Source organism: Sus scrofa, chromosome 14 (genome assembly GCF_054392235.1).
Source record: "Sus scrofa isolate SSC_HxYL_T2T_F1_AM1 chromosome 14, Sscrofa_HxYL_maternal_Yorkshire_Landrace_v2.0, whole genome shotgun sequence".
Taxonomy (NCBI): Eukaryota; Metazoa; Chordata; class Mammalia; order Artiodactyla; family Suidae; genus Sus; species Sus scrofa.
The window spans coordinates 54,255,344-54,271,939 of NC_139396.1; the positions used below are offsets into that span (position 1 = coordinate 54,255,344).

General features: G+C 44.4%; 1 protein-coding gene and 1 pseudogene across 27 annotated transcripts in view; one reads left to right on the plus strand and one right to left on the minus strand.

Moving 5' to 3' along the window:
- The window catches only part of CIT (citron rho-interacting serine/threonine kinase), a 176,147-nt gene that overhangs the window by 20,812 nt on the left and 138,739 nt on the right, over positions 1-16,596 (plus strand). For all 27 annotated transcript variants that reach the window (XM_021073543.2, XM_021073545.2, XM_021073548.2 and 24 more), the window contains exons 6-7: positions 12,149-12,291; positions 13,435-13,528. In XM_021073543.2, coding sequence (XP_020929202.1) covers positions 12,149-12,291; positions 13,435-13,528 — 237 coding nt within the window. The remainder of the gene's footprint in view (positions 1-12,148; positions 12,292-13,434; positions 13,529-16,596) is intronic.
- Positions 8,265-9,997, minus strand: LOC100738436 (large ribosomal subunit protein uL2 pseudogene; annotated as a pseudogene).

Here is a 16,596-nt window from a genome sequence, read left to right on the forward strand (position 1 = left end):
AATGGCTGTGCCTCCAATTCGACCCCCAGACTGGGAACCTCCATATGCTGCAGGAGTGGCCCTAAAAAAACAAAAATGAATAAATGAAAATTAAAAGTCTCTCTTTAAAAAAAGAGAGACTTTTCCTGTATGTTTCTCAAAGTGCTCCTTTGTCTCCAGTCCTGTTTAGACTGTGTCGGTTCAGGCTGCCATCTTCCTTTGCACTCAGCCCTGCAATAACCTTCTAAGTGTCCTCCCTGCCGCCTCTCTTGCTTTCCCCCCAGGGATCATCCTGCTGCTAAAACCCTCCAGGACTTCGTGCTGCCCCCTGGATGAAGTCCAGACTCTTCCATGTGGTTCACCAGGCCTCTTGCTCCCATGCCCCCAGCCTGGCTGCTCACCCTGGCTCTCCTTTCACTTCACATCCGTGGTGCACTAGCTTTGGTTCTCCGAACTTGCTTCCAACCTTTCTCCACACCCTCCCCTGTTTACCTGGATAGCTCCCTTTTCTCCTTCTGGCTTGGGTCCCATGTTATTTCTTACAGAATCCCCTCCTGGACCCCTCTGCTCGTGGGAGGGGCGCCCCTCTGTGGTGTGTTCCTGGCAGCATGTCCCTTTTCTCCAGTAGGTGTGGTGCCCTCCCCCAGGCTACTCCCTCCATGAGGGCGCGGTTATGTCTCCCTTGCTTCCAGTAGAGCCTCCCCAGGTTAGTGCTTAAGAAACATTGATTGAGTGATTGCATGATTAATTCCATAGGAACTGGGTTTGCATATACTAGGGCTTATTGTGTTAATGGATGCGTATTATATTAACAGTGTGAGTTTCACTTTCCAAAGTATATAATTGAAGATAGAACCAGTGAGATTTTTAAAATTTAGATTTTAGTGCCAGGAAATTGAAGTTGAATCCTTTTGAATATCTATCTATCTATCTATATATTTTAGGGCTCCACCTGTGGCGTATGGAAGTTCCCAGGCTAGGGGTTAAATCGGAGCTGCAGTTGTAGGCCTACACCACAACAACAAGCAATGCTGGGTTTGAGCCACATCTGCGCCGTATGCTGCAGCTTGCAGCAATGCTGTGTCCTTAATACTGAGTGGCTCCAGGGATTGAATAATTGTCCTTGTGGATACTATGTTGGGTTCTTAGCCTGTTGAGCCATGATGGGAACTCCTCCTTTAGAGTTTTGATGGTTAAAAATTTCCCCTTCATAGTTACATACCAATGAGTTTTTTTGCTACAGAAAATTGCAGCGAACTTCGTCTTAACATCTGGTTCTATATAACAAGGCGAGTCAGGTACCATATTCTGGCAGGTAGCCCATGGAAGCCCTGCTTTGCTGATCTGGTTCACAATGAAATCTGTTCAGTTCTTTTTAACATATGGCTTCACTAGTGTCCCTCCATGAAGGAGCTGATCTCTATAAAGAAGACTTTATCCTACAGCTTGCCGCTTGTAGTATTTGTGCGTCTAACTTCTTTGTGAGATTTCTTAAAGCTTCCTGGCATTGTGTTGATGTTTTTCAGACTGTGGATCTTTTCAGCCTGCCCTTACCCCGAGCCTGTTACTGACCCACGAGTCTCCTTTCCCTTCTGTGACTTCACCTGGGCTTCCCTCTGTTCATTCCCATTGTTTTTTCCCCCAGTTACACAGGAATGTATAGTAGTTAAGGTACAGGCTTAGGTCACGTAACATAGAGACCCCCAAATGCAGTTCAGGCTGGCGGGGCAACCCTATTGTATGTGCTATGTCCATCCTGTGGCTTTCCATAGCTGAGGCCATTGTCCCATTTGACATGCCTAAAGTTGGGCCATTTCTCATCTTGGTTCTGCATGGCTGGGAGGAGAGAAGAGTGGGAAGGCAGAGCAAGCAAATTCACACAGTGCTGTGGAAGTGGGACACATCACTTCCTCTCACATCTTGTTGCTCTGAGCTTCGTCACGTTCGTCCACATCTGTATCATTCAGCTGTGTGGCCTGTATGCAGGGAGAATTCATTTTGTTTTGCTTTTTTTGTCCACACCTGCGGCATATGGAAGTTCCCATGCCTGGGACTGAATCTGAGCCGCAGCTGTGACCTTACAGTGCAACTGCAGCAACGCCAGATCCCTTGACTCACTGCTCTGGGCCAGGGATTGAACCCTTGCCTCTGTAGTGACCTGAGCTGCAGCAGTTGAATTCTTAACTCACTGCACCATGGCAGGAACTCCACAGCTAGAATTCTTACTCCCATGAGAGAAGGGAAGATGGGATTTGGGGGACCAGTTCAAGTCTGGCAGAGAGGTGAAAACAGCTAGTTTTGTAGGGAATAGAGGGGGCTAGAAGCCAGGTCCCCCCAGCTCCACCTCTCCTCTCCTTTACTATGTTTATACTGTCAGACCTAAAACCATCTCCAACATGGCCAAGGTTTGTTCTCATGTCCTGCTTGGGATTAGTTCTTTGTATTTCCTGTCTGGCTTTCAACTCACAGTTGGGCAATTTGGTGGCCAGTTCCCTTTCCCTGTTGGAGCAATTTGGAGGTGGACTGTTTGCAGGTAGAGACCTCGTAGCCTGTGTGATCAGCGGCCTACATTGTTGTTGGGAGTGGGAGAGAGTTAACGGGTACCAAGTCATTGTTTGTTTTACTTTAGTGAAATATGGCAGCTTATGAGCATTGTGACAGCGAGACATGTGCTGTTTGGATCCCTTGGGTAAGATGATCTAGTTTGCAGGCGCGTTTCAAAACTCACCGGCGTTGCTGCCTCACAAGCCAGCTGCCCATCAGAAGGGAGCTGTTACTTAGAATACAGGTTCTTGTTTTATTCCTGTTCCCTTGCCTGGTCTTTTTGAAGTCATTGGACTTTTCTGGCTTCAGTTTCCTCATTGGTGAAATGAGATATTCATATGTCTTGTTGACCCCAATTCAGTTGCTGAATGTGCTATCGCCTCAGGGGTTTCTTTTGAATTCTCGGTGCCTTGAAGTAGTTGTTTTGTGTGTTGGTCTTTTGAGCTCTATTTCAAGTGAGTACATTGAGAGTTTCACCATTTTAGGGGCTACAGTTAAGTTAGATGGTCCCGCTTGGCCTGGCCCTGCTTTCAGAGTGGCTGATCCGGTAGGCCTGGGGTGGGTCCCAAGAATTTGCATTTCTAACCTGTTTCCAGGTGATGCTGCTCTTGTGGGTCTGCAGACCCGTCTTTGAGAACCACTGCCCGTAGCTGTGGCTGGTTCTGGTTACTGCTCTTCTGTTTATTTCTCCAGTAATTGTGTACACTCTGAGACTCCTTTCCTTGCCCTCCCAGGCCAATGAATGGTACCAACTCCCCTGCTGTTACTAGCTCTGGGGGACGTCACCGCCCTGCATTCATGTGTTTAACCTCGCCCACACCTCTGCAGATAGCCTTTTCCTCAATTATTGTCCTCACTTCCCTTGTTTGAGTGTGCTGTTTCTTGTCAAGACTCTGGGTGATTGGATACTCAGAGAGGATTTTTTTGAATAGAACGATGAATCAGACTGGGATTCAAATTTTCTGAAAGAAGGGGCCTTCCCTCTTTTTCTCTTGGTCATCTTACCCTTGAGGAAGAAGAATTTAAGGTTTCTGCCAGGGGCCACTCTGCTCAGACCATCCATCCCCTTCTTCCCCTCCCCTGTGCCAAAGATCAAGGACACTGGGCAGAGTGGGTGACAATGCCAGTAGCATCCTTATGTTGTCATGGCACTTTGCAGTCATGCTGAGCATTTCAAGGACACATTTCTAAGAGATGGCGAGAATAGTACGCCTCTAATGACACTGGTATGCAAATTGGAATAGAATGCTAAATAAAGAACTATTGCATATCTACCCCCACATGCATACATGTACACAGAAACATGCATGTCTATGTATGTACATACACTTGCATACACCGCCCCCCCCCACGTTTGTCCTTTGTTTCAAACACAACACAACTGATGGGACTTGCCATCCCAGCCCTTGGGGTATAGATGCAAACACCAACGGAGAAGCTGCTGCTCCTTCCCAACCGAACACATGTAAGATTTGCCCTTTAATTAGCATCTGCAGCTGCTGCCATCAGAAGGGTCTGTCTCTGTTGGCCGGAACATCTTTGCTTTAAAAGAGCAAGTCCGTTATAGCTCCAAGCCAGGCTTGTCTGTCAGCTGCTGTGCTTTCTCTGCCATCCGCAGGGTTGTCACATTGTTTAGGGCTGTTTCACTGTAGGGCTCTTTCTGTCCCTCTTTCTCCCTGGCCTCTGATTATCATGCTGTAGTGATCACTCTCTGGGTGACCTGCAGGGACATCTCCCGTCCGTCCTTGCAAGGATGGAAGGAACATCACTGCTTCAGTGCTGATGGACGGGTTATGCTCCAGCCCTTTGTCGTCAGTGATGTTTGATAGGCAGAAAGGTCGTCATTAGAAAAATGTAAGCAGCAGACGGGAGGACTGTCTTAAAGCCAGGTTTCAGACCAGGGTGGCACTGCTGAAGAAAGTTTTCATTTGGTTTGAGCAGGGACCCCATGCTGCACCCCCTACCCTCATCAGCATCAGGTCTCAATTCAGTGCTGGGTTGGCTGCATCAGAATTGCCCCAGCAGCTCCTTAAAAATGCATATTCCTGGATCCTACCCATGGAGCTTGATCCATGAAGTCTGAGGTTGGTCCCTGGAATCCACTTCTTTTTTTTTTTTTTCTTGCTGTGCCCATGGCATGTGGAAGTTCACAGACCAAGGATGGAACTGCATTATAGCAGGACCCAAGTTGTTGCAGTGACAAGGCCAGATCCTTAACCCACTGTGCCACTAGGGAACTCCTGGAATCCACCTTTTTAGCAAAGCTCTGAATGGTTGGGATGAGAAGGAGATGTACTTTATCCTTTCCTACTGCTAAACTTTTTTTTTTTTTTTTTTGCCATTTCTTTTTCTTTTTTTTGTCTTTTTTTTTTTTGCCATTTCTTGGGCCGCTTCTGCGGCATATGGGGGTTCCCAGGCTAGGGGTCTAATAGGAGCTGTAACTGCCAGCCTACGCCAGAGCCACAGCAACGCAGGATCCGAGCCGTGTCTGCGACCTACACCACAGCTCACGGCAATGCTTAATCGTTAACCCACTGAGCAAGGGCAGGATCGAACCCGCAACCTCATGGTTCCTAGTCGGATTCGTTAACCACTGCGCCACGATGGGAACTCTCCGGATTTGTTAACCACTGCGCCATGATGGGAACTCCCTCCATTTCTTTTTCATTCTGCTAGAATTTAGAGTTCCATGAAGGCGGGATCTTTGTTTTAGTCACTGCTCTTTTCCTAGTAACTAGACTAGTACCTGGCACATAATAGGCACTCAAATATTTATATGGATGAATGTGTTTTATCCATTACAAAAAATGCTTCCCTAGGTGATGGTAGGGTACAGACAGATTAGAGAAGCCCTGCCTTAGAGGACTTGGCAGTCTTCTTGGTGAGAAGCCACATTTCCAGGGGGAATCAGTGCCGGGGCATCTCTGAATAGAGAAAGTCAGGGATGGAATCACTTTTTTTTGCTTTCATTTCAATTCTTACTGAAGTAGAGTTAATTTACAATGTTGTGATGATATCTCCTGTACAACAAAGTAATTCAGGTATGCATATACACATATCTGTTCTCTTTCAGATTTTTTTCCCACATAGATTATCACAGTATATTGGATAGAGTTCTCTGTAGTATAAAGCAGGTCCCCATTCGCCATATAGAACAGTTTGCATATGCCAATCCCAAACCCCCAGTCTGTCCCTCCTGCCCACCTGTCCCTTTTGGTAACCATACATTTGTTTTCAAACTCTATGATTCTGTTTTGCAAATAAGTTCATTTGTATCCTTATTATTATTTTTTTAGATTCCACATAAAAGTGATATCACATAATATTTATCTTTTTTTTTATATTTAATTTTAGTTTTTGCTTTTTAAGGCCTTACCCGAGGCGTATTCCCAAGCTAGCGTCAAATTGGAGCTGCAGCTCCTGGCCTATACCACAGCCATAGCAATGCCAGGGTCCAAGCCACGTCTGCAACCTATACCACAGTTAACAGCAACGCTGGATACCTGACCCACTGAGGGAGGCCAGGAATTGAACCCACAACCTCATGGAAACTAGTCGAATTTGTTGCCGATGTGCCACAATGGGACTAACTTCATAGTATGATCATTTCTATTTCCATCCATATTGCTGCAAATGGTATTATTTCATTCTTTTTTATGGCTGAGTAATATCCCATTATGTATATGTACCACATCTTCTTTATCCATTCCTTTGTTGATGGACATTTAGGTGGCTTCTATGTCTTGGCTATTGTAAATAGTGCTGCAGTGAACATCAGGGTACATATATATATATATATATATATATATATATATATTTTTTTTTTTTTTTTTTTGTCTTTTTGTCTTTTTGTCTGTCGTTGTTGCTGTTGTTGCCATTTCTTGGGCCGCTCCCGCGGCACATGGAGGTTCCCAGGCTAGGGGTTGAATCGGAGCTATAGCCACCGGCCTACGACAGAGCCACAGCAACGCGGGATCCGAGCCGCGTCTGCGACCTACACCACAGCTCACGGCAACGCCGGATCGTTAACCCACTGAGCAAGGGCAGGGACCGAACCCACAACCTCATGGTTCCTAGTCGGATTCGTTAACCACTGTGCCACGACGGGAACTCCCATATATATTTTTGAATTATAGTTTTCTCTGAATAGATGCCCTGGAGTGGGATTGTTGGATCATATGGTAGTTCTGAGTTTAGTTTTTTCGAGTAACCTCCATACTGTTTTTCATAGTGATTGCACCAATTTACATTCCCACCAACAGTGTAAGAGGGTTCCCTTTTTTCTCCATACCCTCTCCAGCTTTTATTGTTAGTAGAGGTGGTTTTATTTGTTTGTTTGTTTTTGTCTTTTGTCTTTTTAGGGCTGTACCTACAGCACATGGAGGTTCCCAGGTTAGGGGTCAAATTGGAGCTGTAGTTGCCAGCCTACACCACAGCCACAGCAACTCAGGATTCAAGCCACGTCTTCTACCTACACCACAGCTCATGGCGACGCTGGATCCCCAACCCACTGAGCAAGGCCAGGGATTGAACCATGTGCTCATGGATACTAGTCAGGTTCGTTAACCACTGAGCCATGATGGGAACTCCTGTTAGTAGAGTTTTTGATGATGGCTGTTCTGGCTGGTGTTAAGGTGGTACTTCATAGTAGTTTTGATTGCATTTCTCTAATTATTGGTGATGTTGAGCATCTTTTAATGTGTTTTACATGTTTGTTGGCCATCTCTATGTCTCCTTTTAAGAAATGTCTATTTAGATCTTCTGCCCATTTCTTTTTGATATTGAGCTGTAAGAGTTGTTTGTATATTTTGGAGATTAAGCACTTGTTTGTCAATTCATTTGCAAATATTTTCTCCCATTCTGTGGGTTGTCTTTTCATTTTGTTTATGGTTTCCTTTGCTGTGCAAAAAATTTTCAGTTTAATTTGGTCCCCTTGTTTATTTTTGTTTTTATCATTCATTAATCTGGGAGATTGATCTGAGACAACATAGCCACGGTTTGTCAGGGAATGTTCAGCCTGTGTTTTTCTCTAAGAGTTTTATAGTACCTGGTCTTGTATTTTAGGTCTTTAATCTATTTTGAGTTTCTTTTTGGGTATGGTGTTAGGTTTTTTTTGTTTGTGTTTTCGTTTTTTTCCTCTTTAGGGCTGTACCCACAGCATATGGAAGTTCCCAGGCTAGGGGTTGAATTGGAGCTGCAGCTACAGGCCTATGCCTCAGCCACAGCAATGCCAGATCTGAGCCACATCTGTGACCTACACCACAGCTCATGACAATGCCGGATACTTAACCCACTGAATGAGGCCAGGGATCAAACCCATATCCTCATGGATACTGGTTGGATTCCTCTCCATTGTGCCACAGTGCAACTCCGAGAGTGTTCTGATTTCATTCCTTTACACGTAACTGTTCAGCTTTCCCAGCACCACTTATTTAAGAGACTGTCTTTTCTTCCTGTATATTCCTGCCTCCTTTTTGTAGATGAGTTGACCATGGTGGAGTCACTGTTTTGGGCAAATCCACATGCTGTGAATATCTGGCCTAGTCTGGGTGGTGACTTTGGTCTCATTTGTTCATCCTATTCTGCGGACCCTGGTCTTTGGTTTACAGCATGTCATCTGGTACAAAAACTTGAAAACTCTTAGTTTGTGACTTGATGATGCTTTTGGAGCCTCTTGATTTGGTACCATTTTTAAAAATCCAAAAGTGTGTTTTGAAAGTCTCTTGGTTCTTTATATTTATTTAGATCTTTGGATGCTCGGTCCAGAGGGCAGCACTGAGACCCACTTTCCGGCCAGCAGGGGCATCTCTGAGGATGGTAGAAGGTTTACCAATGTGCTGGTGGTTGCCACCTCCAAAGGGATGGTCCACAGGTCTCATGGCCACACCCTGCACGCATGGCCAGCAATTCCTCTTGGCCTTATACTTGTAGGCATGGCCGGCCTTCAGGTGGACTTGTCAATGCGGCCACCTCCAGCCACCACATCGACCACAGTCCAAGGAGATGACCTTCTTAGAGCTTGAGGTCAGCTTCACACAGGTCTTCTTTGTCTCTGGGCTGTGGGAGATGATGGTGGCATAGTTCCTGGAGGCCCTGGCCAGCTTTCCCCCATCACCAGGCTTCTCCTCCAGACAACACACCATGGTGCCCTTGGGCATGGTGCCCACTGGGAGCACATTGCCGATGTTGAGCTGGGCCTTCTTGCCACGAACTGGCAGGTGTGGATCCCCTCGGCAGCGATGAATAGCTCCATCTACTTCTTAAAAAGTACGGGTTCCAGAAGACCACCTTGGCTAGAGGTGCGCTGCAGCTTGGGTCGTGGATGATGTCCTTCACGATGCCCTTGATGTAGCTGCATTGCTTGGCGAAGTCTACCTCACGCAGATGCGTGCTGCCTTTTTGGTGCTTCATGTGTGCATGGAACACAAAGCAGGCCCCCTTCCTCTGCTCATGGATCACCCAGCCCAGGGTGGCGGTCTGTTGCTGAGCGCAGCCGAAAGAGGAGAAAGAGACCCTGAGAGCCGCCTTACCTTCTGGGGTGGACCTTGCTTATTTTCTTAATCAGGTCCTTTGAAGAATGTTTGATCAGTAGAAAAGTCTAATCTAGTTTGGGCAGGGATTTTCAGCTCGGGAATTTGTGTCTTTTGAATAGGAGCAAAGACGACCCATCTTTCTGCCTTTCTAAGAGATGGTTCTTATTTTCTGAACAATTTTTTACTGGTCATTACAAATAGAATATTTAGGAGTCGCTGTTGAGTACTAAATAGTGGTCCATTTGTGAGCGCTTAACAGGTTGCCAGCAGCTGGTCTTTGTTTGACTTTCTCAGCCTTAAACTTGCAAGCCATTTATTTTTTCACATTTTTTAAAATAGAGCCCAATTAGAAAATTTATAACTGCAATGTGTCATCATAAATATGCATTGTTCTTATTTCAAGGCTTTTCAGTTTGAAAAGCGTGAATACTTCTGTTATTACCTGAGAAATTTTTTTGGATGTGGATATTTAGGACCTTTTTAATGGTAACAGATATTTAAAACAGAATGTAAAAAAATAAGCATTCACCCACGTACCCAGGGCCTGTGGAGAACCAGGTTGTGATGTGGGAGTAAGCTACAGGCAACCAGGTGGCTCCTGTAGGCTCTTCAAGGACTGGGACAAGTAGCTGCCCAGAATTTTGGGGAAATAAAGCCTGCATTTTAGCTGCTGCCCCTTTTAAGTGTTGCTCTTCTTGTTCATAGATCAGTTTTTTTTCTTTTCCCCAGCAATTGCAGTGCAAATGGAACCTTAGTCTTCCCTTTATCCAGTATCTGGCTGAGTATCTGCTACATATAAGATGCCAGGTGATAAAGGACCCTTGGGAAGGACATGCTGGTCACCGGTCCCTCCTGGGGTCCCTGGTGTGGGGGTTGACCTGGTGCTGGGCAGAGTCTTTCTGGAAGTCTGGGGCCTCTAGGGATATGTGTAGATACTCCATGTCTGACTTGACTAGGGCGTTCTAATTCTGGACTGAAAGCAAACAGGAGTTTGGAGGAGGATGGAGAGAATTCTCATCCCAGAATTGGCTTTTGGAATGCAGTGGTTTGAGAGATTTAGTTTTTTTTTTTTTTTTCTTTTTTCTTTTCTTTCTTTGGTTGCCCCACAGTATATGGAGTTCCTGGGCCAGGTTTCAAATCTGAGCTACAGTTGTGACCTATGCAGCAGCTGGGGCAACAATGGATCCTTAACCCACTGTGCTGGGCTGGGGATCAAACCTGCATCCTGTCAGCAGAGATACCGCTGCTCCCATTGTACCACAGCAGGAATGCTGAGATTTATAATTTTTTAGAAGATATACTTTTTTTTAGATTTTTAAACTTTTATTAGAACATAGTTGATTTACAATGTTGTATCAATTTCTGCTGTACGGCAAAGTGATCTAGTCATACATATATATACATATATAAATATACACACCTATAAATATGTATATGTTTACATACATATATATATGCACATTCCCTTTCTCATATTATCTTCCATTATGTTCTATCACAAGTGATTGGATATAGTTCCCTGTGCTGTACAGCAGGACCTCATTGCTTACCATTCGAAATGTAATAGTTGCATCTATTAACCCCAAACTCCACTCCTTCCCTCTTCCCCCTTGGCAACCACAGGTTTCTTTTCTATGTAAAAGACTTTAAAACAAAAATTGGATCTTAGCTTTTTTTCAGAAAGAGTTTGAGACAACTTAAAAGGCATTTATAGTGCATCTCATAAAATTGGAAGTCAGAGCAAAGGACAGGAGGGGAGCTCAGAAAGGGTTCACATGGTTGCAAAGATGATCAAAATCGACCCTAGCTTCTCTCTGCCAGAGTGGAAAGGATTGTGTAGTGAAGGCAGAGAAGGGAAAGGAGGACCTTCTGAGATGATCTTCTCCCCATGTTACAGAGGGTGAACGGAAAGGCAGAGAGGGGAGGTCACCAGGCTGAGGTTTGAAGCCTTGAAGCCCCGTGTTGACTCAGGACTATAAGAGCTGGTTATTATCAGAAGGAGGAAGGATTTCAGTTTCTTGGGTGAAAAATGTCTTTGGCTAATCAGACATTTAACCTGAGGCTTTATTTTTGGCCACCCTCAAGGCAGGTGGAAGTTCCAGGGCCAGGTATCGAACTGATGCCACATGAGTGACAACTCAGGATCCTTAACCTGCTGAGCTACCAGGGAACTCTACATAGTGACATTTTTAACAGAGATGGTCAGGTTGCCTTCCACATTGACTATTTTTTTTGAATTTTGAATTTTTATTAGAGTTGAGTTGATTTACAGTGTTGTGTCAATTTCTGTTGTACAGCATAGTGACCTAGTCATACATATACATACATTCTTCTTCTCATATTATTTTCCATCATGTTCTATCCCAGGAGATGGGATATAGTTCCCTGTGTTATACAGCAGGACCTCATTGCTTATTCATTCTAAATGGAATAGTTTGCATCTAGTAACCCTAAACTCTAAGTCCATTCCCTTCTCCCTTGGCAACCACAGGTCTGTTCTCTATGTCTGTGAATCTGTTTCTGTTTTGTAGATAGGGTCATTTGTGTCAAATTTTAGATTCTACATATAAGTGATATCATATGGTACTTGTCTTTTTCTTTTCGACTTCACTTAGTATGAGAATCTCTAGTCGCATCCTCCAGGCTGACTAATAAAGGGAAAGATTGTATCTCCTTTATTGCCCAGCTCCTGTATTCTGCTGGGTGCTGAGGGAAATGCAGAAAGGATGCAAGAGGGTTTGTTGCCCTCTAGGAATTTCCATCTCTGCTCTCTACCTAATCCTAGGGAGTGGCTGGGGTGTCAACTTGGGTGGGTGGGCGAGTGGGTGGATTTAATTCACCTTTTCAAGCTTGCCTCGTGAACATTGCACATGGCGTCTGAGATTCATGTTTCATGACACTGGCTCTCTTGGGTAACGGATGTCATTTCCTTAGGGCAGGGACCTTATCCTACATGACTTACAATACATCTTGCACATCTTCATCGCTTTGTGGAGACATCGTAATTATAACACAGTGTTCGAGAATCTAATTGAAAATATTCCCCTTTTTTGGGTGTATGAAGAATTAATGGCTTTGGCATTTCTATACAGGTCATGGAATATCAGCCTGGAGGGGATTTGCTGTCACTTTTGAATAGATATGAGGACCAATTAGATGAAAATATGATACAGTTTTACCTAGCTGAAATGATTTTGGCTGTTCACAGCGTTCATCAGATGGGATATGTACATCGGTAAGTGAGAATCTTTGGTAGTTTACTCAGAATTTATATGTTCTCATCTCAAGTTTCCTAAAATAACTGATTTTGGCATCAAAATAATGCTTCATTCAATTTTTTTTTTTTTTTTTTTTTTTTTTCCGCCTGGTGGCACGTGGAGCTCCTGGGCCAGGGGTCAGATCCAAGCCACAGTTTTGACGTACATCACAGCTGCAGCAATGCCAGATCCTTTAACCCACTGTGCTGTGCCAGGGATCAAACCTGCGTCCCAGGGTTCCAGAAATGCCACTGATCATGTTGTACCACAGCAGGAACTCCATTTTATCCAGTTTTTAATCAGTCTTCACCATAATTGGCTGAAAGCAAATTTTCTAAAATGGCAGATATTTCAGCTAACCTATTCAACAGTGAAACAGATCTAAAACTGTAATGGTCTCAAGTTGCCTAGTAAGATCTGTTAATGTAGTTAACAAGACCGGGAACTCTTGCCTGGATTCTTTGGATGCTGTGGTAGAAAGCTGACTGTGATATGTGTGAGGAAATGGCATAACCCCAAGTAGGAACAGAAAACCATGCAGTTGAACCTCTGACCCCGGCCATTGGTAATTTACAACGATGTTCCCCCAAATCCTCTGCTGAAAAGTGTTTCTTTACATCTTTACTCATCTGGTGTTTTATGCACATCTGGGAATGTTGTGGGAATGGAATGATGGTTAGACTGGGAACCCCAAAATCCCGAATGGCATCTAAGTTTTTCCATTGACTAGATGGATGACTTTGGGCAAATCTCCTAGCTGCTTTTGGCCTTTGTTTTCCTAATGCTAATGTGTGTCTCTAGGAGAAATAATCCATCTGATAACATGTATTCATTCCATTTCCTTATCTGCTTCCCTTCCCCCCCTCCCTTCCTTCCTTTCATCCTTCCTTCTTTCCTCTCTCTTCCTCTCTCCCCTCCCTCCCTTCTTTTCTTCCTCTTTCCTCCTTTTACTGAAATTCGTTTTGCAAAATGCTTATTATGTGGGTCTATTGGTAGGGAGGTCTATATAGCAGAACTACAGCCCCTAAGATTTTTGGCTGAATCAATATCGTAGGTTAGCAGCTGCTTGATGATTGATGCAGAGCTGACGACACTGATTTGTGGACTGGATTTTCTTACAGAGACATCAAGCCTGAGAACATTCTCATCGACCGAACGGGACACATCAAGCTGGTGGACTTTGGATCAGCTGCTAAGATGAACTCAAATAAGATGGTAACAAAATAGAATAAGAGAGCTTAATAGAGGTTATACTGCAGAGTGTTCTGTGGTCCTCAAGTTTGGAAAGTATGGAGCTCCTGTGTGGGTCAGTGGGTTAGAAACCTGACTAGAATCCAGGAGGACTTGGGTTCAATCCCTGGCCTCGCTCAGTGAATTGAGGATCCAGTATTGCCACGAGCTTTGGTGTAGGTCACAGATGTGGCTCAGATCCTGCATTGCTGTGGCTGTGGTGTAGGTTGGCAGCTGCATCTCCGATTCCACCCCTAGCTTGGGAACTTCCATATGCCATGGGTACGGCCCCCTCCACCAAAAAGCAAGATAAGTTTGGAAAGTATGGGATAAAAGTTGAATGATGTTTTGTAGCCTTCATCTGCCAGGATGTGCAGTGATTTCTCTGTGGCTTGGGTGGTGATGGTGACAGAACTATTTTCCAGACTTACTTGACCTGGTACCCTTTTATGTTAAATACCTGTTGATACCGTACAAAACATTTTTAGGAACATTCTTATTGTTTGGTTAAAAATAAGGGAACAATGCTTATTTTTGTGTTTCCCTTCATTTTCCTGGCTTGTTATAGATTGTATTCTATTACATTGTCTTTTTTACTTTAAGTATTTCGATGAAATGTAACCTTATTTATCCCAAATTCTCTATTTCCCATGCAGTGAAATTGAAAGTAATCACCAGAGCATTTGAATGAAGCATTAAGCATTAAGAACCAAGTGCTCAAAATGTCAATTCTAAGTCCTGGACCTTTGGTAAAAATTAAGCTGTATTCCCCATGCTAATAGGAAGGCAAGAGGGTAGCTATTGAGATCGAGAGTGGGAATACTTGAGGAAAATGATGACAAAGTAAAAGAAAATTAGATTCCAAAATCTAATAAAGTTGGTACGTGCTAAAATGTAAATTTTCAAGTCAACTATGCAAAAAATGGTAGGTCTTAGAAAATAATCAACGTAGATTTTGAGACTCATTTATCAGCTAAATCACTTGGTGACCTGGACATATCCTTAGGAACTTGGCCTTTCATTCTTTCTCTAGAAAATACTGATTTTAGTTAAAATGCACAAATTGAGAGGTTAGAGGGGTTGATCTTCAGAATGCTTCCTTGCTCTGAGAGTTTAGTCCTCATAAAGAGCAATACATAGGAGTTCCCGTTGTGGCGCAGTGGTTAATGAATCCGACTAAGAACCATGAGGTTGCAGGTTCAATCCCTGGCCTTGCTCAGTGGGTTGGGATCTGGCGTTGCCGTGAGCCGTGGTGTAGGTTGCAGACGTGTCTCGGATCCCATGTTGCTGTGGCTCTGGTGTATGCCGGTGGCTACAGCTCCGGTTCAACCCCTAGCCTGGGAAACTCCATATGCTGCGGGAGCGGCCCAAGAAATGGCAAAAAGACCAAAAAAAAAAAAAAGAGCAATTTATAAATTGCTTTATTATTTATTTATTTTTGCCATTAAGTTTCTTGGAAGAAAGGTGGGTATTACTAGGTTGATGCTAGGAAAAGGCTCGAGGTTGTGTTAACTTTTTGCATTCTAGCGTTTGGCCTCCCTGTGACAACTTACTTGGATTGGAGTTCAGGCTTTTGGAAAAAACAGGCTGCCTATGTTATCTAAGTCCAGAGTTTTCCAGCCTTACCCCTGGCCCCTGCACCCCATTATGTTCTTATAATCTATTCCATTTGATCATTGATATTAGTAATTAGATCATAGAATCAAAAGTTTTGGGGTGTTTTTTTTTGCTTTTTAGGGCTGCACTTGCAGCTTATGGAAGTTCCCTGGCTAGGGGTTGAATCAGAGCTGCAGCTGCTGGCCCACACCACAGCCACAGCAATGTAGGATCCAAGCTGCATCTGCGACCTATACCATAGCTCACAGCAACGCCAGATCCTTAACCCACTGAGCAAGGCCAGGGATTGAACTCGCAACCTCATGGTCACTAGTCAGATTTGTTTCCACGGCACCACAACGGGAACTCTCAGCATCAAACCATTTTATGTCTTAAAAATGATGTACAATTCAGCATGAAAACTTAGGTATTGAAATTTTTTTTTTTTGTCTTTTTTGCCATTTCTTGGGCTGCTCCCACAGCATATGGAGGTTCCCAGGCCAGGGGTCGAGTCAGAGCTGTAGCCACCGGCCTATGCCAGAGCCACAGCAATGCTGGATCCGAGCCATGTCTGCAGCCTACTCCACGGCTCATGGCAACACTGGATCCTTAACCCCCTGAGCAAGGCCAGGGATCGAACCCACAACCTCATGGTTCTTAGTTGGATTCGTTAACCACTGCGCCACGACGGGAACTCTCAAAACTTAGGTATTGAATTTAATGGAATAAAGCACAGGAAAAGTCAAATCATGCGAAGTTTTATCATCTAGGCTTCAAAAACCTATACATTTCATTAGCGACCTTAACAAACTCAGGCATCTAGAAATAAAATGAAGCAGGATACATAGCGCCATTGACATTTTGGTCCAGAGAATTTTTTGTGGTGGAGGGCTGTCCTGTGTGTTGGGGAAAGTTTAGCTGCATCCCTGGCCTCTACCCACTAGATTCCAGTAGCACCCTCCTCTCCAGTGGTGACAGCCAAAAATCATCTCCATTCAGGGCTAACTCTTCCCTGGGGAACAGAATCACCCCTGGGGGAGAACCAGTGCCATAGATTGAGAAGTGTTGGAAAACCTGTTTATTAAAGCCGGCAATATGTGTTTTCGATAAGAAAATCTACTTGGAAAGCTCAATAACATCCAAAGTCGCTGCTTGGTAAATAAATGGGAATGAAGAGGAAGGCCCTACCTCTGCCTCTGGAGTCACCTTCAGAGTCCTTGCTGGAGACACAGGACTTCCATTCATTTCAAATTTCTTCCCTTGCTGCAACTTGCCCTTTTCAGTTCTTCTAATTGTAGCAACCTTCACTTCAGGCGGGGAACCTCCTGGAGGCACTCGGGTTAATTTGCAGCTCAGTGGTCACCCCTGATTATTTTGGTCAGGTAAGCAATGGCACTCAGTCCTACCCCCTGGAGAAATTGTTCCCCCACCACCACCACCAACCTTGGGCTCTTAGG